General features: G+C 40.9%; 1 protein-coding gene across 1 annotated transcript in view; it reads right to left on the minus strand.

Moving 5' to 3' along the window:
* Positions 1-976: 976 nt before the first annotated feature.
* Positions 977-24,331, minus strand: part of avl9 (AVL9 homolog (S. cerevisiase)) — a 57,889-nt gene continuing 34,534 nt past the window's right edge. Inside the window, exons 10-17 of the mRNA XM_080417199.1 lie at positions 22,541-22,801; positions 20,379-20,677; positions 18,210-18,344; positions 17,363-17,582; positions 15,037-15,154; positions 14,088-14,141; positions 4,529-4,617; positions 977-4,256 (exon numbers count right to left, since the gene is read on the minus strand). Of these exons, the coding sequence (XP_080273325.1) occupies positions 4,126-4,256; positions 4,529-4,617; positions 14,088-14,141; positions 15,037-15,154; positions 17,363-17,582; positions 18,210-18,344; positions 20,379-20,677; positions 22,541-22,801 (1,307 nt within the window). The 3' untranslated portion in view covers positions 977-4,125. The remainder of the gene's footprint in view (positions 4,257-4,528; positions 4,618-14,087; positions 14,142-15,036; positions 15,155-17,362; positions 17,583-18,209; positions 18,345-20,378; positions 20,678-22,540; positions 22,802-24,331) is intronic.

Raw genomic sequence — 24,331 nt, forward strand, 5'->3', positions numbered from 1 at the left:
GACTTCATTGGGGAGAAAAAGGGGTAAAATGTATCAAGATCTTTTGAAAATAGCACTTCTACAAGCTCACAACGCTTTGCATCGCTCATATAGGGATCCCGGAACAGGGGGTTCAAGGATGCCTAGGGGTCCGCAGAGTTAGTACAGGGGGGCCACTAAATATTTGTGTGATAGGAACTATTTTTTTTTACATTCACCACTTTACCCTAGCATCTCTATTCTGAGGGGAACATTAGCCACAAAATAGCAGATCTACAAGCTCACAATGCCTTGCACTGCTGAGGCTTGTAGATAGGCTTGAAGATCGGCTAGTTTCAAGCCAAGAGGTTTGGTGTAGAGGGGAAAAGGAGCAATGCAAGCAGAGCCAAAAGGTCAAGTTTACTACGTATTGAGGGTTTAAGTGGTAAATATCTGGGGAAAAAAACAACAAAAAATAACTTACACAACACTGATGATAGTCAATGAAGAAGCCATCTATGAAATCTATGAAAAAGTTTAATCTGCAACACTATTGTATACACAATGTAGTGGGGGTCATTGGCCTGAAAAATGTTGAAGACCCCTGTTTCAGTGGTTACTACATTCCATCAGACGCCAACAGTAGGTGTAAAGAAACTGGAGACCCCCCACCCCACCCACTCTCCCACTCCAGGGGGCTGTGGGCTTCAGGGGGAAAAAAGTGTGAAAGTCATTCCAGAGGTCCCTCGGTTCATGTGTCCCAACGATGCTGCTGCATTGTGTGTGTTTGTGTGTGTGTGTAGCAGCACGTGGGTGTGTTTTTGTCTGGCCATGTGCTACCACCAACCACAGCAACCCCCACAGCAACCCCCCCCCCCCCCTTCACCCAGCTCTTTGTTGGACTGACCTACATTTAAACACACATCCTCCTCCTGACATCGACAACAACAAGCTCCCAGCGACACAAATGTGGATGAATGAGAGTCTCAGTATGTTTGATTTGTTTTTTAAATGCATTTTATTTTATGCAGCAAATAGTGTGATATCACTTTCTTCTCAAATGCTTTAAAAGAATCTGTCAAGAAAATATTTTTTTTTGTGAATTTGAACTCACAATTTTACAAAACATTCATGTCTTTTTTCTTTTTAAATACACATTTAAAACATTATATTGTCAGTTGACAAAAAAACAAAAACAAAAAACAAATGAAAAAAAATTAGAAAACCAGCTTGGAACAATCAAAATCCTCTTATACTTGATGAGCCTTTCTTGAGCAACATACAGTCAGCGAGTCGGAAATAGCTGTAGGTCAGCTATTTTTGGTCGTACAACAGAGTATAAATTAGGCTGAAGACAAAGCATGAAAAAATTAAAAATGTAAAATATAATTTCAGAATCCCACCAATATATTGGTGACATATCGGTGGGGCATATGGTGCCGATATGATTTTATTTTAATTTTTTACATGATGCAGAAAAAGGTCATTTCGAAATTCTTCTATTTGTGTTCTATTTTTTTCTAAGATATTTAATGTTTATCGTTACAGTGCATTGATGTTAAAGTTTAGTGTTAAACTGTAAAATATCCAGCCTCCATTACATATCTTTATGTTTAATGACCACATTGGATGGATCAGCGCAAAAAGCATTGTTTATACAGTGCGTACAGAATAGTTTTTGATCTGATATATTGATATCCAAATTCGTTACTCACCAATATTGTTATCGGCCCCAAAAAACTGTATCGGTCGGATTCTAGTTCATAAGACAAAAAAAAGATGCCACTTCACCACAGCTGTAAAAATGGTCTAGAGTAGACAGCGCATGACATGCTTTAGCCTAATTTATGCTCCGTCGCACGATGGTGCCGCAAAATGAAAATAACAGACATACAAGCTCAAAACATGTCGCGGATATGAGACGTTGTGAGCTTGTCGGTCTGCCATTTTCGACGCGAGACACCACCATGCGACGACGTACGAGGGTGGCTTTATTCAACACTTCAAACTGAAACAGAACTGTCAAATATAAAAAGGAAGTTGGGGGAGGAAAGAGTTTCCAGTAAGCACCTCAACCTCAATGAGAATTACACGAGATAAACGAGTACACAGAAATGATACAGCATAACGTAGGTACGCGGAAAGAGAACGGTGGCTGCTATGTGTGAACACATACTGTAAGTGGTCCAACAGAGGACTTGTTCCAGTGTTCTAAGGACTATATAAGAGTTAAAACTATACACACAACAAATAAATAAGTTACCTGATACATAAGCTACCTTCAGCATTTACTTTTTTTGTCATTAAATATCTCCCAAGGCAATCGTATACAGTAGCCAGTAGCGTTCAGAGGGATGACTGAACACCTCGTCCAAAATTCATGCTGGAAAAAACGGATTGTTCACTTGAAAGAATGACTAAGGTGGTCCCACGCCAGTGGTCCTTGACAGTGACCAACGAGAAATCCTGACCCCAATTAAAGTAATCTTTGTCCGCAACTCTGCCAGAACATCTTGCACCGCACTTTTGGTTGCCGATCCGTCAATTGAGAAACGCTTGTATAGACATATGTGTGCTCCAGTTTGAGCTTAGATCACAGCAGGTTTGCTTCAGTGGTACTAGACCCTGTGAAACGCAATACTGGATTTGCCATGAATATTAACTTCCGACGATAATGTGGAGCTCTCTACCAAACTGGGCACATTCTTAGGAAAATGTATGCAAAACCATTGCACTTATTTTTGTGACTTAGTGAAAAAGTAAATTGCAACGCACCTATCAGTTAAAACTCAAGAAGGGGAAAAAATCCCTTTACCTGAAATTTGATCAAACCAAAGACTGCTCAGCTGTGCTACGATGTAATTAATGCCCATGTCAGACTACAGATTTGCAATGAGACGAACGCGTTTTAAGCCGATTTATACTTTGACCTACAAGCTCACAACGTGTCGCGGATGCAAGTTGCGATGCGCTGCGAGCTTGAAGCTATTTTCGGCGAACAACACTGTGGTATGGCGGATAATACGTTTGAGCATTAAAACGTTACGGCTGTCGGAATTACCCTAAATATGACGATATGAATCAAAATAATGTGAGAGCCCCGATGTTACTGCAGACATTTGAGCTAAGTAGTGTGGGGGGCACGCAGTACGATGTCATAATTATACAGTCCGTCCCATAACAGACAGGTCACAAGTTCAATTCCCAGAACACAGCCAACTTGTCTTGTCAAAAGTGCCATTGAGCAAAGACACTGTACCTCCTCGCTATCGGCTCTCTCAGTGTAAATCACAGTTGTTCGGGATGGCTATAGCTGTGAATGTAGATTGTGAACATATCCCAGTTCAGCTCAGGTCCTCTTATCCATCTACAAGTACTCCAGGGCTCAACGCTAACACATAGAAACACATAGAAAATGCTGGAATTTACATCATGTTTTAAACACAGTAGTGCACTACCGAAGTAAGTACACAAACTGCAGGAACGTGTCGCGAACTGAGCACGACCCCATCGGGAAGCACCGATCGCGTGTGATCGGAGCGCGTCCGACGATGGGCGTGTTTGACAGCTGCCAACCTGAAGCCTTTCTTTTCGAGACATGTTTTTTTTTTAAACATCGCAGCCGCTTCTCTCCGCAGCAGATCTGCGATCAGCGGGTCTGACTGACGCGCCTCAGCTTGGATACGTGACGCTTCAGCACCGACCTCCCCAAAGGACGGAGGGTAAAGGAGGAATCCACTAAAAGAGCTTTGATGGTAACACCGTCCCACAAAAAGGACCAGTGGGGGGGGGGGGGGGGGTTTAGATGTCAAACCCCCGAAGACGTCGCTGATGGTTTTTCAAACATTTCAGGGCGGCAGGACACGAAAGTGTTGTTCGTTTTCCGAATGAGACGAGAGATTATCGTTTTTTTTAGCCCACATGTTGTTTGGTGTGGGGGGGTCGAAGGTGGGTGGGGGTGGGGGGGGAATCAATCCTTCATATAAACCGTGTTTGGGGGGGTCACCCAACACCAAAACCAATCCCAGCTCCTTGTTGAACTTTGCATTCTGTCAGGAGCGAAAAGGCAGGGGACAGGAGGAGGAGGAAGGGTGGATATATAACCGGAGGAGGAGAAGGGGCCGGTTGGACGGGTTTCTCAGGGGGGGATTTCAGGGGGGGGGGTGGTCAAGGCTTGGTTTCGGTGTCCAGTTCAGCGGATGAGGCGGAGGCGGTGACAGCTGGAGGCTGGGCCAGCGTGGAGAACCAGGACGACATCGCCGACTTGGCGCTCGTCAAGGCCCCGCCCACCGACTGACCTGTGGAGCGGTAAGGAGGAAGAGGAGACAAGAATGATGCAATAAGTCATGAAAAAACGTCATAATGGAAAAATGTCTTCCTTTTATAAAAAAAAACTACAAAATATAATTTCTAACCAAATGACATGAGTAAAAGTATAAATTAAGCATTATGTTCTACAAATAAAGAGGGATTGTTGTAGACTGAAAATAGCTGATCTACAAGGTAACGTGTCTTTGATTTGCAAAAAATTAAACAATTTTACAAAAAACGGATGCTGTTCCATGCTTACCGACTGCCTTCCCGGTCTGAACCATGCTACGACTGGTGGTCATCATGGCGTTGCCCAGCTTCTTTCCTCGCTCGCTGTTCTGCACAGAGCTTTTTAAAAAAAAAAGGTACATCACAATGACTTTACTGCTTCGAGGGACATTATTATCATGATTTACAACATTATACTTGCTGTAGCAAATGCTCCATTTAGCAGCAGTGGTGGAAAAAGTACTCAAATGTTTTACTCAAGTAAAAAGTATCAGTACTGCAATGTAGAAGTACTCTGTTACAAGTAAAATTCAGGAATTAAAAATTTACTTGAGTAAAAGTATACAAGTATTGGTATCAAAATGTACTTAAAGTACCAAAAGTAAAAGTACTAAAATGTTTGAAAATAGCAGATCTACAAGCTCGCAACGCGTCGCGATGCGACCTCTTAGTAAGCTAAGAGGAGTGTAGTAGATTCAGACAGTAGGACAGCCAAGAGAGAGACGGCATAGCTGAGGCAGACGGTAAAAAAAAGCTGAGAGGGAGGCTGTGTAGTAGGAAAGCTGAGAGGGAGACAGTGTAGGAGAGACAGACAGTATTATCTCAAACAGTATATGAATCATTTTACTTCTAGACATCAACTGAGACATTGTGCACAAGTTTACTTTGATGTTCCAAAAGCATTTAATTCAGTTTCCCAAAAAATCCTTTAGGTTTAAAGCTCCTTCTGACTGGAACGATCTACCTGTTCATATTCGGTCAATATCATCTCCTCTATTGTTTAAAACGGCGCTGTCCTCTCGCCTTGAGACTACCTGTTCATGTTTTCACTAGTTATCAGTATAACAGATCTATGACACAATGACTCATGTATGTGCTCTGTGTATTGGGAATGAACTTCCCACTGATGTCAGGACAGCAGAGTCACTGCCCATCTTTCGCCGCAGGCTGTTTCCTCTTCAGGAAACACTACCCTTCCTCTTTGCCTGGCCTACTTGTTGTTAACTAGTTGTACGAACTCTTGTTTTATTGTTGTATCGTTTTATTGGATCTTGTTTAGTCTTATTTGATTTAGCTCTTGCTCATTTGATTTAGCTATTTTGTCTCATCTGTTTAAGAAAGTAGGTAGCTGATATATTGCACTTTTACCTTAGCGCTAGGTATACTCTTGGTTGCTTGTTTTTGCAGAAAATGCACTTAAGACTTCTGGTGATTAGTAGTTTTAGTTCCCTACCTATGTTGAATGCACTTATTGTAAGTCGCTTTGGATAAAAGCGTCTGCTAAATGACAATGTAATGTAATGTATTGTTGTTGTGTTATTGTTGTATGTTTTGTCTTGTTTTCCCCCTTGATTTGTGTTGTTTTGTCCCGTTTATTTATGTTTAGTTTTTGTTCCGTTTCTTAAATGTATTATTATGTATTCTGTAACTGCGGAGCCCCTTGAAAACGATATGGTTCATCTCAAGGGGTTATTCCCAATTTAAAAAATTTCAATATAGTAGGAAAGCTGAGAAGGAGTTAATTTACGAGAGAGAGAGACAGTAGGAAAGGTGAGAGGGAGACAGTGTAGGAGAGATACAGAGATGACGCTGATCCTGCCTTGATCTCACGACTTTAAACCAACTACATCAACGGACATCAACGTTCTTGTTTATCTGGCTTGGATGTGTCAACACACATCTCCGGTGACCCGACCTTCAGCCAGACTCAGACCCTTTGTGCTCCCCGTGCAGTGGTGGAAAGTAACTAAGTACATTTACTTAAGTACTGTACTTAAGTACAATTGTGAGGTATTTGTACTTTAGTTGAGTATTTCCAATTTCCAATACTTTTACTTCTACTCCACTACATCTCAGAGGCAAATATTGTACTTTTACTCCACAACAATTATTTGAAAACTTTAGTTACTAGTTACTTATCAGATATAAATGATTACATTATAAAACATACATTAACCACTCTAGCCCTATTTTATACCTAGGCTATTTGAAAATAGCAGGTCTACAAGCTCACACGACGCGTTGTGAGCTTGTAGATCGGCTATTTTCAAATATCTTAGTACTTTTACTTTTGGTACTTTAAGTACATTTTGATGCCAATACTTTTGTACTTTTACTCGAGTAAATTTTGAATTCCGGACTTTTACTTGTAACGGAGTACTTCTTTTTTACTTAAGTAAAATATTTGAGTACTTTTTCCACCACTGCCTGTTGCTCTGTTGTTGTGCCCTGCCGTTGGCAGCGCCCGCCACCCTTTTCCACTGACGGCTGCCAACCTGCTTGGGCTCATAATGGAGCGATGATTGTTCATCTGAAAATAACATTCAGTGTGACTGGCCCGCCGTAACCCGTAAACCCTGAGCTGAATGGGATTCCTCTATGGCTGCGGAATCTGTTGTTCTGGGTGGGAGGTCGGGCTGTGGGCAATAGGCTCTGTGCAAAAAGTAGTGTAGGTGGCATCATACCCATTTCCTGTTCCCGTTCATATTCCCCAGGGGTGGAAAAAGTACTCAAATATTTTACTTAAGTAGTCCGGAATTAAAAATATACTTGAGTAAAAGTACAAAAGTATTGGCATTAAAAATGTACTTAAAATACCAAAAGTAAAAGTACTCATTATGCAGAATGTCCTATTTCAAGTTTTCAAATGTATACAAATCTTGTGGAAAAATAGCAGATCTACAAGCTCACAATGCGTCGCATTGTGGGCTTGTAGATCGGCTATTTTCAAATGGCCGAAATGTATGCAGAGCTGAAAGTGGTTAATGTAGGTTTTGTAATAATAAACAAAATCTACAAAGTAACTAGTGACTAATTAACTATTTTCAAATAAATGCAGTGGAGTAAAAGTATAATATTTGGATCCGAGAAGTAGTGGAGTAGAAGTAAAAAGTATTGGATATTGGATATACTCAAAGTAAAGTACAAAATACCTCAACATTTCAAAGTGCAGTACTTAAGTAAATGTACTTAGTTACTTTCCACCTCTGATATTCCCATAGCTCAAGTTCGACATGATTATGACGATTATGCAAAAAATAATTGCGATCAAGCGATTATGTAGTAACTGTGACATGCCTACACATGGGCACATTCGTGGACTGACTAGGGGGGAGGGGGGTGCGGGGGGAGGCATGGTGACTGTGTGCCAGCGTGGCATCTCTGACTCACACAGCCAGGCCACACACCACACCAGCTGGATTCAACCAAAGAGCCTCACAACAGGGCTGGGCTATAACCCGAAGATATATATCCAAACCGATATTTAGAATAACAATAACCGGCACAATGGACAATTTCTATATATATATATCAACGAATCAACACAATTCTAAATCGATTATATATATAGTACGATTAACCACTTCACCCTGTGTGATACTTTGTTGTACAATGGTGGGGAAATAATCTGATCTATACACTCACAACGCGCTGCATCACTTTATTTTAAATAATCGTTTATTAATCGTAATCGAGGCCCTACCACACAATGATAATAACCCTCCTCTAAAATAAAATAGGTGAACATTCAAGCAAACAATTGCATAACTGCAGTACAAGGTTATAACGCATCGCAAACGTGACACGTTAGCTTGTAGATCTGCTATTTTTGGTGAAGAGATTTGGTGTAGAGGGGAAAATGGAGCGGGCCAAGTACAGAGCCCTGGGGACCCCAGTGCCTTAAGTATATATGGTTTAAGTTCCAGGGGTCCCCAGCAAACTAGTTAATATCAACATCAGTTTAACCAGTTTAACTCCATTTACATTGGCTTTTTGACTATTTTGATCTGCTATTTTCAAACAACCTTGGAAAAAGAAAATTGCAATATTTTTACTCAATATAGAGTATTACTGTGTTGTTGGTTTGCAAAGGACAACTGAAATACATCTTCACATATCCCTTCCTAGAGGACACCAGATGTCTTTCAGCAGTCCTTTCTTGCTCAAAGGGCACTCCGGCAGTCCCGGCGGCAGGTATTTCAGGCCCTTCTCCGTCTCGCGGTGGATGCACTGGCCAGAACCCGGCCTTAAACTAGCATCGCGTCTTGTCGCAGCTCCAGGCTAGCCCTGGCTCTCACTGTCTGACCCAGATCAACAGCTCCTCATCGTATGAAAACCAGTGGTGGAAAAAGTACTCGGATCTTTTACTTCAAGTAAAAGTATCAATACTGCAATGTCGAAATACTCTGTTACAAGTAAAAGTCCGGAAGTCAAAATGTACTTAAGTAAAAGTACAAAAGTATTGGTATCAAAATGTACTTAAAGTACCAGAAGTAAACGTAAATGTTTGAAAATAGCAGATCTACAAGGACACAACGCGTCGCATCGGCTATTTTCAAATAGGGTTAATGTACGTTTTATAATCATTATAAAACATAATTTATATCTGCAAAGTAACTAAAGTTTTCAAATAATTGTAGTGGAGTAAACGTACAATATTTGCCTCTGAGATGTAGTGGAGTAGAAGTAAAAGTACTGAAAATTGGAAATACTCCAGTAAAGTAAAAATGCCTCAACATTCTTAAAGGTAGGGTAAGTGATATTTTTTGGTTAAAACAAAAAGTATTTTGTTAAAAGGTTAAAATACTATATTCTGATAGTAATCATTGCTATAGAGTGTTTGTTCAGTAACAGATGTCTCCCTGTCTCTCCAGCTCTTTAATAAACAGAAAATACATTTTTCGGTAGGTGTCAAAATCTCAGCCAATCAGGAGAAAGTACCCATTTTTAAGCTTAATTTGTATAGTGTTCCAGTTAAAATTTTGTCTGCTCATTTCTTAGTGTCATCACTTCCAATTTCACTTGTTTAATCTATATCCTGATTGAGTTCTCTGTCCTGGTTGGATAAAATTGGAATTGAAACAAACTACAAAAAAAAAAAACTACAAAATACATTTTCTGTTTTATAAAGAGCTGGAGAGACATGGAGACTCTTTATATGGACAGGACACTCTATAGTAACGAGCACTATCAGAACATAGACCCATTTTGCAATTATTTGAATAATTGCAAATCACTTACCCTACCTTTAAGTGCAGTACTTGAGTAGATGTACTTAGTTACTTTACATTTGTCATATTCTACTATGGTGGTGGTGGTCACGCACGCACGCGCGCACGCACGTACGCGCGCGCACGCACACGCACACACACACACACACACACACACACACACACACACACACACACACAGGAGGGAGGCAGTCAAGCGTGCAGGCCTAGAGACTATAAATAGTTAAGAGCACAGTATTCATCCTCATGTGAGGATGGGGGAGGGGCTTCCTTGACCCCCCCCCCCCCCCCTCCCCCCTCGAATAAATGTGTACCGTAACTTAATTACACATTTAATAATATTAGACAACACAGGTCTGGAGGTTGGAAATCGAACCCATCGAATACATTTATAATAATTAATTTATTAATGTATTATTATAAGTATTATTATTATACTGTATTTCAATTAGGCCTGTCACAATTATTACATAATCGTCTGAAGTATTTGAGATAATCGCAATTATTTTTGCATAATCGTCATCATCCTTTCCATGTTGAAAAATGTTCACACATTTTCAAATATGAAAAAAAAACTGAAATAGCTGATCTGCAAGCTTGCGTTGTAAGCTTGCAGATCAGCTATTTCAGTTTTTTTTTTCATATTTGAAAATCACTTTGTGACGCATTGTAAGCTTGTAGATCAGCTATTCTGCAATTTTTAAATGTATACAATTATTTCTTTGTATATTTAAGTTATTTGTCATATCTGACCTGTGCAATTTTTGATCACGAAGCCTAAAAGGCAAACAAATATTTTCTGTATTCATATTATGTTCCAATGTTCAACGCCAAACACTTTTAAAACACAATTAAATCGTTAATCACAATTATTTTAGGGACAATTCATCGCCAACTTAAATTTGTAATCGTGACAGGTGACAGCCTTTCAATATCAAAAAGTGTGTCACACAATAGTCCGTGTGAAATCATCCAATTTGTCGAAAACACGCTCCGAAAATGGCTCAAATTGCTGAGCATGTAGATCTGCTATTTACACTATTTCTGAAGGTCAATCTTTACATCCATCAAAGAGTTCCGTTTCCACGTCGATTACATTTCAGCGCCACTCAGATGCAGGGTGGAAGAAGCGGGGGGCGGAGCTTCAGATCAGCCAATAAACAGCTCTCCAGCAAGCTGGCGCGCCATGCCCTCGCCGCCTTGGCAAGACAGACGCACGCACACACACACACGTGCACACAAACACGTGTGTGTGCGCGCACACACACACACACACACACACACACACACACACACACACACACACACACACACACACACACACTTGTCTTGTGGAGAGGCTGAATAGCCTTCTGTTTCAGTGTGACACCCCCCCCAGCCCCCCCACCCCACCTCTGATACAAAGAGCTGAGGCAGGAAGTATATTCCTCAGTCGGGTCGGGGTGGCCGGGTGCCAAGCTTCCTGCCAGGCTCCCAGCCCCAAACATCTCCTCTCTATACCAGTGGTTCTCAAAGTGGGGTCCGAGGACCCCCAGGGGTCTTTGGGGGGGGGGGGACGGTCCAGAGGGTCCCCAGGAAAAGTAGTTAATAGAGCATCACAATCATTTTAACCATTTTATCCATTCATATGTTGGCTATTCAAAAATAGCAGATCTACAAGCTCACAGCGCGTGACTTTGTGACACGCTGCGAGCTTCCCGGGGTTCCTGGCCCTCTCAGATGGGGGGGGGGGGTCCGTGGCCAAATGCATATACATTTGGGGGTCCGACTTGAAAAGGTTTGAGAACCACTGCTCTATACAGTACAACCTGTACTTTGTGCTTTTGATAGAATGCATTTCATGAGAGAACCATAAAACAATACATTAACGAAAGAAACCCTATGAATTCTTCTTCAAGTATCAATACCGCAATATAGAAATAAATACCCTGTTACAAGTGAATGTCTGGAATTCAAAATGTACTTGAGTAAAAGTACAAAATTATTGGCATCAAAAATGTACTTCAAGTACCAAAAGTAAAAGTACTCGTTATGCAGAATGTCCCATTTCAAGGTTTCAAATATATAAAAATCTTTCGAAAATAGCAGATCTACAAGCTCACAATGCGTCGCATCGCAACGCATTGTGAGCTTGTAGATCGGCTATTTTCAAATGGCCGAAATGTATATTTGGCTGAAGTGGGTAATGAATGTTTTGTAATAATAATCAAAATCTTGAAAGTAACTAGTAACTAAAGTTGTCCAATAAGTGTAGTGGAGTAAAAGTACAATATTTGCCTCTGAGATGTAGTGGAGTAGAAGTAAAAGTATTGTAAACTGGAGATACTCAAGTAAAGCACAAATACCTCAAACTTTTACTTAGGTACAGTACTTAAGTAAATGTACTTAGTTACTTTCCACCACTCCAACTGGGGTTGCTCAATACAATTGGAAGAACAATTTCACAGTGTGAGAACGTTCAGTCCATTCTTTTAATCTTTATTTGTCACTGCCATTCCACCCCCCCACTGTTTTTTTGCATCGCTACACTCGGGTGGCCACTCGGCCTCAAAAACAACAACCCCGGTTGGCTGCTAAACTGGTGAAAGTGTTACTTTCCTGCCCTACTTGCATCTCTCTGATAACACTGTTCACTTGGAATACAGGTCATATTCAGCCTCCTACAAAACAGCCTTCCCATCTGTGTGTGTGCGTGCGTGCGTGCGTGTGTGCGTGTGTGTGTGCGTGTGTGTGTGTGCTTGTGAGAATGGGAGGGAAGGAGGATTTTCAACAACGCTTGGCCTGTTTGTTTGTGTACGAAGGAGTTACGATAAAGTTCACAGAGGCCGTGTTACAAAATAGCGGAGAGGAAACACGAGAGGCTGCCAGTGTCTCAGCCAAGCTGGTCCTAGCTACCCCGCGCTTCTCACCGCAGAGCTAAGTTAGCAACGACTGCGAGGGCGCACACGCACTCACACACACACAAACACACACACACACACACACACACACACACACGGAGGTGTGAGCGTGGTGGTGTAGAGAAACACTAGAAGTGACAGTCAGGACTGGGGACACTCAGCGTGGACAGACGGGGAGGGGAGGGGAGGGGAGGGGGTATCGACTTTCATCTGTACTTCCTGGAATGAAACCAGAGCACGCCCCCCCCATCCCCCCACCCCTCTCACTACACTGAAGAAGACAGCTCTGCTTTTGAGAATGAAGCTCCCTTATAATTAATGGCCTCCGCTAATATGAGACACCTGCCAAGTGCCTACCCCATGCACACTCAGCTATGATAGCTAACTGTCATGCAGTGGTGGAAAAAGTGTACTCAAAATGTTTTACTTAAGTAAAAGCATCAATACTGCAATGTGGAAGTACTCTGTTACAAGTGAATGTCCGGAATTCCAAATTTACTTGAGTAAAAGTACAAAAGTATTGGTATCGAAATGTACTTAAAGTACCAAGTACAAAAATGTTTGAAAATAGCAGATCTACAAGCTCACAACGCGTTGCGATGCGACGCGTTGTGAGCTTGTAGATCTGCTATTTTCAAAAAGCCTCTGTATAGAATAACTGCTGAAGTGGTTAATGTATGTTTTATAATAATAATGTATATCTGCAAAGCAACTAGTAACTAAAGTTTTCAAATAATTGTAGTGGAGTAAAAGTACAATATTTAACTCCGAGATGGCTCATGGTTCACTAACATCTCAATGACACTCAAATCAAAACTACAGACCTCTAAAAACAAACTAATAAGACTACTACTAGGCCTCAACCCCAGGACTCACCCTTCTTCTCCAGCTCACTTTGCAAGACATCTCTCAATGGGTCTGGTCTTTAAGATACTCAAAGGATCAGTGTCCAGATATCTGTCAAACTACTTCTCTAGAGTGAGTGATGTCAATGGGCAAAAAAAAGTTCAGCTCAAACATGGGGGAAAATGCATTCATCTATGCTGCCACCAAAATGTGGAATGCCTACCAAAACCCATTAAAGATCTCGACTCCCTACCCGAACTCAAAACTAACCTAAAAGAATGGCTGACCTTAAAATACAATTGAGCATAGTTTAACTCCTTGAACACCTTGGTAGTCTGTCTGTCTGTCTGTCTGAACTAATGTTGTTATTAAGATTCCATAAATCACCACCAGAGGGAAACGTTGGACTTGGTGGGTAACTTGTCTACAATACAACTACTGTCAAAAAGACTAGGTCATGAGATAGTTCCTTAAAGCAGTGGTTCTGAAATTGTTTAATTATTTCAAGGACCCCCAGATTCGTATTCCAACCCCCATAACTCTGAGAGTTATGGGGGTTGTACAGACCTGTAAGATTCCATTTGGTTCCTAACTGTAAATCATTTCGCTCGGGACCTCCTGGAACCCTCTCAAGGACCCCTGGGGGTCCCCACTTTGAGAACCGCGGTCTTAAAGAACCCATTTTGACTTCTGACCCACTACATGTTGTGCACATGTTGTGTATTCTGTCATTTTGAATGTTTCTTTCATTGCGTTTCTGTACGTGTTCCCTGTGAAGCGCATTGAGATTCTTTGCTTCTGAAGAAGTTGACAGTTGAAACATGATACTCACTGTGAGAGTCTTAACTTCACATCAGCAACGCTGTACTGGCCCTGGAACGGATGTCTGCAAGAGACCAGATCAACAATTAATCTATCAAACATATTCCATTATTATGGAAAAGATTTTCCAAAAAGTAAAAAATACTAAAAGCAAAAATTGTGAAAACAGCAGACCTACAAGCTCACAACATCACACAATGTGACACGTAGTGAGCTTGTAGATCTGCAATTTTCACTTGACACTTGAAATAGGGCTTAATTCATAATGTACTTTTTCCCTCAAAAGTTCAATATTTGTCTTTGAGAGTAAGTAAAAGTATCAATACTGCAACGTAGAAATACTCTTGTTGCAAGTAAAAGTCCGGAATTAAAAGTGTACTTGAGTAAAAGTACAAAAGTATTGGCATCAAAATGTACTTTTTTTTACCAAAAGTAAAAGTGCTCATTATACAGAATGGACCATTTCAAGTTTAGACAAGTGTAGACAAATCTTTTGAAAATAGCAGATCGTGTAGATCTTGTAGATCTGCTATTTTCAAATGGCCGAAATGTATATACTGTAGGGCTGAAGTGGTAATGTATATTTTGTAATAATAATCTAAATCTACAAAGTAACTAAAGTTTTCAAATAATTGTAGTGGAGTAAAAGTATAATATTTGCCTCTGAGATGTAGTGGAGTAGAAGCAAAATAACTGAAAATTGGAAAAACTCCAGTAAAGTAAAAAATACCTCAAAATTGTACTTAAGTACAGTACTTGAGTAAATGTACTTTGTTACTTTACACCACTGAGGGAAAGTCATAAGTAAACAAAAAAACAAAACAACAAAAAAAACTCAAGTACTTGTCCACCACGGCCTGTGATTCCAGGGGTATATTATTGTGTTTATAATGGTGGAGCACCTACCCTGGGGTGATTCCAGGGGTATATTATTGTGTTTATAATGGTGGAGCACCTACCCTGGGGTGATTTCAGCCACCGCAGGATGCTTGTTGCTGAACCACACGCGGTAGTTATGCGAAATCTTCCACGCGGTGACAAACGGAACGCCGTAATCAGCCAGTAGCCTCTCGTTATCTGGAACAAGAGATGCGTAGAAGCAGAGGGTGAAAGCCACCGTTATTATTGATTATCAAGCAGTGGAACTAATTTACTCCGTTTTGTGTTGATCACATGTAATGATCAGCTGCCTGTACGTGTGTGTAAGGTGAAGTTTATAGCTCTGACGATAATTAATTGAAAAAGACTTCCTGCTGCAGAATGAACTATTAGCTACGACCAACTGTGGATGAGAGAGAGACAGAGAAAAAGAGAGAGACAGAGAGGTTGACAATTGAATTCACGTATATATGTGAATAAACAAATATTGAATCTTGAATCCTGTTTGTGTTCAATGCAAATTTTGTTTGAATTGTGACAGAACTGCAGGAATGTCCACTGCTAATACTGCTTTTATAACTGATACGCATTTATTTATAACACTCTTGCACTCTTAAATGGTTATAATCAATGTTTTGAATTGATGAACACGTGCTCTAGGGGCCAAAACATCTAAAGCTAAAAGCAGCTCCAAACTGGTTGAATGCTCTCAGTTATGTGTGGATGCATGACTTGCATGTATTATATTATTATTACTATAGTGCAATATTACATATAGAATAAAATTCTATGTATATTATTGTGGGTTAATAATTTATATGAAGAGAGAGATTTAAGAGGTTATTTCATTCACTGCGTGCATGTAGTGTGCGCGGGAGGGAATCACAATCTACCCTCGGCAAAAAACTAGACACTGCAGTAGTGTCTCCTTTCTACCTTGCTGTAGGACAGAGGACAGTAGTGTCTCCTTCCTACCTTGCTGTAGGACAGACGACAGTAGTGTCTCCTTCCTACCTTGTTGTAGGACAGAGGACAGTAGTGTCTCCTTCTTACCTTGTTGTAGGACAGAGGACAGTAGTGTCTCCTTCCTACCTTGTTGTAGGACAGAGGACAGTAGTGTCTCCTTCCTACCTTGTTGTAGGACAGAGGACAGTAGTGTCTCCTTCCTACCTTGTTGTAGGGCAGAGGACAGTAGTGTCTCCTTCCTACCTTGTTGTAGGACAGAGGACAGTAGTGTCTCCTTCCTACCTTGCTGTAGGACAGAGGACAGTAGTGTCTCCTTCCTACTGAAATGGAAATACTGTACTCTGCTTGTTGACCTCATGTTTTGTCTGATGAACTTATGACCTGACAACAGTGTGCATGTGGACGTATGTCCTGTCACGTACGCACTCTCTCCAGGCCCACGTAGACTGCCTTTTAACACCCTAAGTTCTTCTAGGAATCTAGTTCGATTGTGTTTTATCCGTCTCTTAACCACACGCGGTTTCACATCCTGTTTCAATGAGCGTCTTCTGCCTGCTCAAATGCACCTGCAGTTGGAGTAGTTAAGAGAGGAGCAGGATGTAGTCTATGACGGTGGTTCTCAAACTTTTTCATGCCAATGACCCCTAAAATCATATGTACTGTATTTGGCCGCAGACCTCCATGTCAAAGTATTTTGATCCAGACCACCCCAGAAGCAAAGATTTGAGTTAATGTTCGCTTAAAAAAATATTAAAAGATTTGCACAAATTGTCACGATTTTTCTAAAATAACAGATCTACAAGCTCATAGCGCGGCACTCGGTGCCACACTATGAGCTTGTAGATCTGCTATTTTTGAATAGCCAAAGTATAAGTATAAAGTATAAAAGGTTAAAGGTTAAAATTATTGTGATGCTATATTAACACATTTAGCTGGGGACCCCCTGGAACCCCCATAACTTCATTAAGATCTGACTTATGCTGTAATCTTTGCTTCAACTCTCATCAACCTCGTACGCTTAAAGCAGACGTGGATCTTTTCTATCGCTTTGCATCTTGTCTCCAGAGTCAAGTCACTTGTCTTGGTTATCACAGAGTTAAAGCAGCACTATGTCACTTTTCACAACTATAGCATATTATGTCCCACACAAATGAATCAAGGGGGGGGGTCCCTGCTAGGGGCTTGACTGTATTACTATGTATAGGGGAGACAATGAGTTTCATCCTGGCATTTGCCAAAGGCACCAAAGCGAACTCTGGCCAATCACAGCGTGTCCTCGCCGGACATGCTTGCAGAGACTTCTTGGGTAATGAAGTCAAAGACGTTGGCTGCCATGTTATTTGTGGCCACTGACTGACACCCCAAACTACATAGTGCTGCTTTAGCTTTAGCTTAGAAGTAAGGAAGAGGCCTAATTTAGTTACATTTACATAACACTACCTTGCTGTAGGGCAGAGGACAGCAGCGTCTGCAGGTAGAGCGTGAACTGAGCTCTGATCCACTCGTCTCCGCCCTCCCAGCCCGTCCCGTCCAGGAACACGTCCTCCCGGTTCTCCGTGACGTGTTTGACCAGGTAGTCGGCGAAGCGCAGGTCGGCCGTGGTCAGACTGAGTATCCGGCGCAGCTCAGGGTCGTGGATCTGTATACGGCCTTCCTCCACCTGCAGGAAAACAAACACACACACACACAATTAACCCCTGAGGGATTACCTCCCAAACGCTGGGGTGGTGACAGATCAATCAATTTAATCTCGGATCAATTACTTATTTTTTTTATAAAAAAATAATTCCCACGATTTTGTAACCCTGATGGCCTACTTGACAAAGATTGTACCGTTACGCGCCAGAATACATGAAAAGACAGTTGGGCTTATACAGTAGGGGGGGTGTGTGTGTGTGTGTGTGTGTGTGTGTGTGTGTGTGTGTGTGTGTGTGTGTGTGTGTGTGTGTGTGTGTGTGTGTGTGTCTTGACAGGCAGTGAGGCGGGCGGGGGAAACTCTTGTCCATGCTTTTTTTTGGACGTATTCCGGTTCTTCATGTCGTAAAATCGCGGCGTTTCGAGAATATTTAACGCTGTGATATTTAAATGACGCTCGGTTTCAGCCGTCAGATTTATCAAAGCTTCGACCAAATGTACGCTAGGATTGGCTGTATAGGATCCTTTGATAAATCTCACTTGGACTTTGGCCTACGGGCAAATTTAAGGCAAAAAATAAGCCGTTTTTTACACTCCATTGATAAATGAGGGCCAGTGTGCTTGTACAGACACACACACACACAGGGCTTACTTCAACAATGGCGTCGCTCAGGTGCCTCTGTTGCCGGAAGAGGATATTGGTGGCCCCTGCGACAAAGCCGCGCACCGCCACATCGGACAGCAGGTGGTGCTGTTGCAGCGCCATGTAGGGTAGGCACAGATAACCCTGGAAGAACAAGAGGGGAAAAGGTCACCTTCTATCAGTGGTGGAAAGTAACTAAGTACATTTACTCAAGAAGTACTGTCATTTTGTAGAATGTTGAGGTACTTTTAATTTACCTGAGCATTTACATTTTTCAATGGACTTCTACTACTACTTGTCAAAAGGAAGATATTGTACTTTTTTACTTCAACTACAATTATTTGAAAACTGTAGTTACAAGTTTTTAGATTTAGATTAGATTAAGATCATTATTACAAAACATATAACACATTTACCCATTAAGGCCTATTTGAAACAATTTTAGTACTTTTACTTTGGTACTATAAGTATATTTTCATGTAAATACGTTCGTACTTGTACAGGACTTTTACTCATAACAGAGTATGTTATATTATGGTATTGCTATTAAGTTTCCTTCAATAAAACAATACTTGAGTACTTGTTCCTCTACTGCCGACTGTGTTCGCCATTTACAGCCGAGCTGGACGGATCTGGGCCACGATGGCAGAGGAGGGATATTACTCTTGGAGACATTTTGTCATTTTTAGCTTTGATTTATTAACTAAACGTTTTCATTGCTGAAACCTTCCAGAGAGCCAGCAATGGAAAACAACCAGTAAAACATCACTGGGTTTTTAATTATCCCTTTAAGGCCGGGAACGCATCAGTGTGCCATTTTTCTTTGGCAATTCAAAAATAGCAGATATACAAGCTCATAACTTGTAGATCTGCTATTTTTGAAAAATCGTGAAAATTTGCGCAAATCTTTCCATATACTCTTTTAAAGTGAACATTTTTTACTCTGTTACAACATCTGGGTGTCCCTGAAACAACATATTTTGAGATGGGGGTCCGCAGCCAAATACATAAAATGTTTGAGAAATTATAGCAACATATGTTTTTTCAAAAAACTGTTAGGATTTAGAAGACATTTGTAGAATCCCCAGAAGCACAGATTTGAGTTACAAATGTTAAAAAAAATATATATATATATATATATTCAAAGACCCACGATTTTACACAATTTTCCCAAAACATAGCAGATCTACAAGCTCATAGCGCGGCACATGAGCTTGTATATCTGCTATTTTTTAATAGCCCAAAGAAATCTAAAAATGACAGATGCGTTCCCGGTTTGAATGGGTTATTATCAACGCGAATGTAGAATAAACAAAACACCTACGCCGGATTTATACTTGGTTGCGCACAGAAAATAGCCGGATTTATACTTGGTTGCGCACAGAAAATGGCCAATCTACAAGCTCACAACACGTTGCAGCGTGACACACGATGTGAGCTTGTAGATCAGCGTAGATAACTCAGGCCGTAGGGAGAGAACGGACAGATGGCAGTTACTGTTTGGTTTGGAGATGTTTGCCTTGTCATTTTATGTGTACATTATAAAGTCTATCAAATATCCAAAACAAATTAGTCAATATTGGGATATTTGATAAGAGGGAGGTTGGGTTATTATTGTTCCAGTTTCCTTGACTGTGTGCAATCATACGACACGAGCACTTAAAGGGATAGTTCACCCCCAAAATGACTTTTTTTCTAATAGATTACATTTTTTGGGTGAACTACCCCTTTAACCACTTTAAAACTGCCGTCCCTATTTTGGGCAAAGGATAAAAAGCTCACAATGCGTCGCATCGAGCTTGTAGATATGCTATTTTCAAAAGATTTTAATACATTTTATATACTTGAAAACTTGGAAATGGGACATTCTGCATAATGAGTACTTTCTACTTTTGGTACTTGAAGTACATTTTGATACCAATACTTTTGCACTTTTACTCAAGTAAATGTTTAATTCCGGACTATTACTTGTAACAGAGTATTTCTACATTGCAGTATCGATACGTTTACTTAACTAAAAAAACTTGAGTACGTTTTCCACCACTGGTTATTTCATACTTTTTTTCTGCAAACAATTTGACTATTTTTGCTTTAAAAAAAATACTATTTTGGTTTCATCAATAATAACCTGTTATGACATCATCCCCCTGACCTCCTCCCCCCTGCGGATAGCGTTACCTTGGTGAAGATAGCGAGGGGCAGGCCATACTGGTCCTCCTCCAGCCCCGACACCAGACCCTGGGCCACCCCGCCCGCCGACTGGGGCTGCACCGTGATGGGGACGCTCTGCTCGCTCTGCCCGTCAAACGGGTCCGGGTGCTGTTCGACCCCCTCCCTCCTCTCGGGACTCGACTCTTTGGTTCCGGCGTCCTCCTCCAGGACGCCGGGGTCCAGCGTCTCCCAGTCGCTCTCCGAGGACTCCGGGGAACTGCGGGACGGAGGTTTGAGGTGGTGGCTGTTGTTCTCCCCCACGGACGCTGCGGGCAAAAAGGTTATTATAGTTAACTCAAATTAAAACTAAATGACCTAAAACTACAATAGGCTCTGTGCACAGCAGCCAAATTGGGCCCCTTCCTTACTTCCTTCACAGGTGTTATCAATGATACTAATGAAGGCTCTGTTCCATTTCGTGTAGCTCAGTGGTTCTCAAACGTTTTTAATTTTCAAGGACCCCCATAACTCTGAGCGTGTACAAATGGAACCAAATGGACCATTACGGTTACATACACACCCAGAGTTACACACCCGTAAGGGGCCATTTGGAACCCCCTCAAGGAACCATGAGGGTCCCATGGCCCCACTTTGAGGCCCACTGGTGTAGCAGAGTGTTTCCAGTGAGACAAAAATGCACAATATCAGCACCCTGACTCTGTTTGACCAGAATGGAACACAACCTTAATCAGCATCACCTGTGAAGGAAGTAAGAAGAGGCCCAATTTCTTTCCAACATGGCTGCTGTGCATAGAGCCTATTGAGAAATGTTTTAGTTAACTAATAAGATGAGGCTTTACAAAAAACAGAAAAACGGCATTGTGTGTTTACAAAACCAACTCAAAGTAACTAAAATCATAGAGAAAATTTACTTAATTTTTTTCACAATTATTTTTCTGACATTTTTGAATCTCACCCCTGACAAATACCAACAAAAACTAATACTGAAACCAATAAAAACTTAACAAAAACCAAGCATTTTCACCCAATAAAAACTAAACTAAACTAGCAAACCCACTTCAAAAAAAGAAAAAAACCAAATGAAATTGTTAAAGGTAGGGTAAGTGATATTTTTGGGTTAAAACTAAAAGTATTTTGTTAAAAGGTCACTTGTTTAATCTATATCCTGATTGAGTTCTCTATCCTGATTGGATAAAACTGGAAATGAAACTGAAACTGAAACAAAAATGCCTTTTCTGTTTTATAAAGAGCTGGAGAGACATAAGGAGACTCCTTTTACTGAACAAACACTCTATAGCAATGAGTACTATCAGAATATAGAGCTATTTAACACTTATTTTAACCAAAGAAAATCACTTACCCTACCTTTAAACATAACGACATTACAAAATTAAAATGAAAGCTAATGAAATATTCTAAACTATAGAACAGATCAGATTGTTTGTAAACAACTGTGAAGAGCGGTATTTCCGGGTAGAATGTCTACGGATGTTTACACAATTAATGTAGTGTCCAGTGTACATTATCTACGTCTAGTTTGTCCTGTGGATATTCAGAACAAAGCAATATATTTCTAATAGTCAATAACAATATCATAAGTGTCCTGTTCTTCCCGAAATAATGGATAATACTTTGGATAAAAGCGCTATATAAATGCACCATTTACCATTCATATAAATGCACCATTTATAATACTGCTCCAATGCGACGCTGCTGGCATAAAGCAGTGGTTCTCAAACTTTTTCATGTCAAGGACCCCCAAATTGACACTTATTAGCCTGCAGACCCCCATTTGAAAAGATAGGCCAGGGACCCCCATGAGAGAAGATTTTTTACAGCTCTAGCAGTGATTCTCAACCATTTTAATTTCAAGGACCCCCAGTTTGACATGCATTAGGGCTACAGACCCCCATTTAATGGCATTTCTATCACTTGGACCGCAATTTATATTGTAAAATCTATGTCAATTTAACTCTGAGAGTGTCCAAATGGAACCAAATGGACCCGTTAGGGTCCATTTGGTTCCATTTGTACACTCTCAGAGTTACAGACCCATAAGGGTCCATTTGGTGCCTAATCTATCATTTAGCTGGGGACCCCCTGGAACTCCCTCAAGGACCCCTGGGGGTCCCCGGACCCCACTTTGAGAACCAATGGTCTATAATAACCTTGCGGTGTGGTGGTCCCGGATAAGAGGGGGGTGGCCTCTGAGTCTGCATCCTCTGCCGGCGACCCCTGGAGGGTCTCCTTCTCGCCGCCCTCCCCCACCAGCTCTACGAGGGCGCCGTCGATGTCGGTGACGGAGACGGAGATGAACTCCTCGGCCCCCGGCGTGCTGGCGTCGGCCAGCACCACCACGCTCGCCTCCTCGGACACGCTGCCCCGCGGCCGATAGTGGGACGAGTCCGCTAGGCCGTGTTCTATCATACCTGGAGAGAGAGAGAGAGAGAGAGAGAGAGACGGAACCCACGCTATGCGTGTTACTGACACTAGGGGGTGCTGCGACAGTTAATCGAGCTAATCAATTAGTAAAACATAATCAATAATCCATCATTTAACTCATTAAGACCTAAGGTGATTCTTAAAAATGTTTTCTAAATCCTAACAGTTTTTTGAAAAAAAAATTAAAAAAAATGTTTTCAAGATTTTTCAAAAATAGCAGATATACAAGCTCATAGTGCGGCACTCGGTGCCGCGCTATGAGCTTGTATATCTGCTATTTTTGAATAGCCTTAATGGTCTTAATGGGTTAATACAAGAACTGACTCATATTCTATCCCTTTTTGAGGCATGTCATTAGGCAAAGAAAAATCTAAATTAAAATGTTATGCGATAAGTATAAAATAACACACATAAGTGGTAATTGATTTGTGGTTATATTAAAAAAAAAGAATATAGATTTTTTTACATTTTCAATTATTCGACTAATCGAAAAAGTTACAAACAGAAGATAATTCATAGTTACAGCCCTAATTGACACACAGACATATGAAACCTGGCATCCTGGCATTTTGGACATGTCATTACAGGCGAACATTTTCACACACTTTCATTTTGTTGAAGCTCGTAGATCAACTTTTGCTATTATCTACAACATTGGTTCTCAAAGTGGGGTCCGGGGACCCCCAGGGGTACTTGAGGGGGTTCCAGGGGGTACCCAGCAAAATGTGTTAATATAGCATCAGAATAATTATGATCTTTTATACTTTGGCTATTCAAAAATAGCAGATATACAAGCTCATAGCTTGTAGATCTGCTATTTTTGAAAAATCGTGAAAATCTGTGCAAACCTTTGAATATATATATATTTTTAAGCGAATATTTGTTGCTCAAATCTTTGCTTCTGGGGGTCCCTGGAACAAAATATTTGAGATGGGGGTCCACGGCCAGATACATATCATTTTGAGGGTCCTTGACATGAAAAAGTTTGAGAACCACTGATCTACAATATGACATGTGACGCCTCAGTGATCACCATGTCCTTGCAGCATGGAACAGAATTACTAGTACTGTGATAATAGTCAAATGTATTACGTCAGTAGTATTACTGTAGTAATATAGTAAACTGTATCACTATCTGCAGTATTATTATAGCAATAGTAAACTGTCTTACTGTATTAATGCAGTACTATGGTAATACTATACCAGTCTGTGGTCTACTGAGTGAATTCCTTTTGACGATGTTGAGACAAAAAGGCAAAGAAGATCTTTGCCAACTGAACTGCCATCGATTGATACACAGATCAAGCTATGGTTGCACTTACATTAGCAAAGATATTGAGACCTGGAACGCATCTGTGTCACGCAAAAAGCATTCTTTTACACGTTGGCTATTCAAAAATAGCAGATATACAAGCTCATAGCGCGGCACTCGCCGCGCTATGAGCTTGTATATCTGCTATTTTTGAAAAATCGTGAAAATGTGTGCAAATCTTTGAATATGTATTGTTTTCAAGCAA

Source organism: Gymnoscopelus braueri (assembly GCF_963280865.1).
Source record: "Gymnoscopelus braueri genome assembly, chromosome: 21".
In the NCBI taxonomy this organism is placed as follows: Eukaryota; Metazoa; Chordata; class Actinopteri; order Myctophiformes; family Myctophidae; genus Gymnoscopelus; species Gymnoscopelus braueri.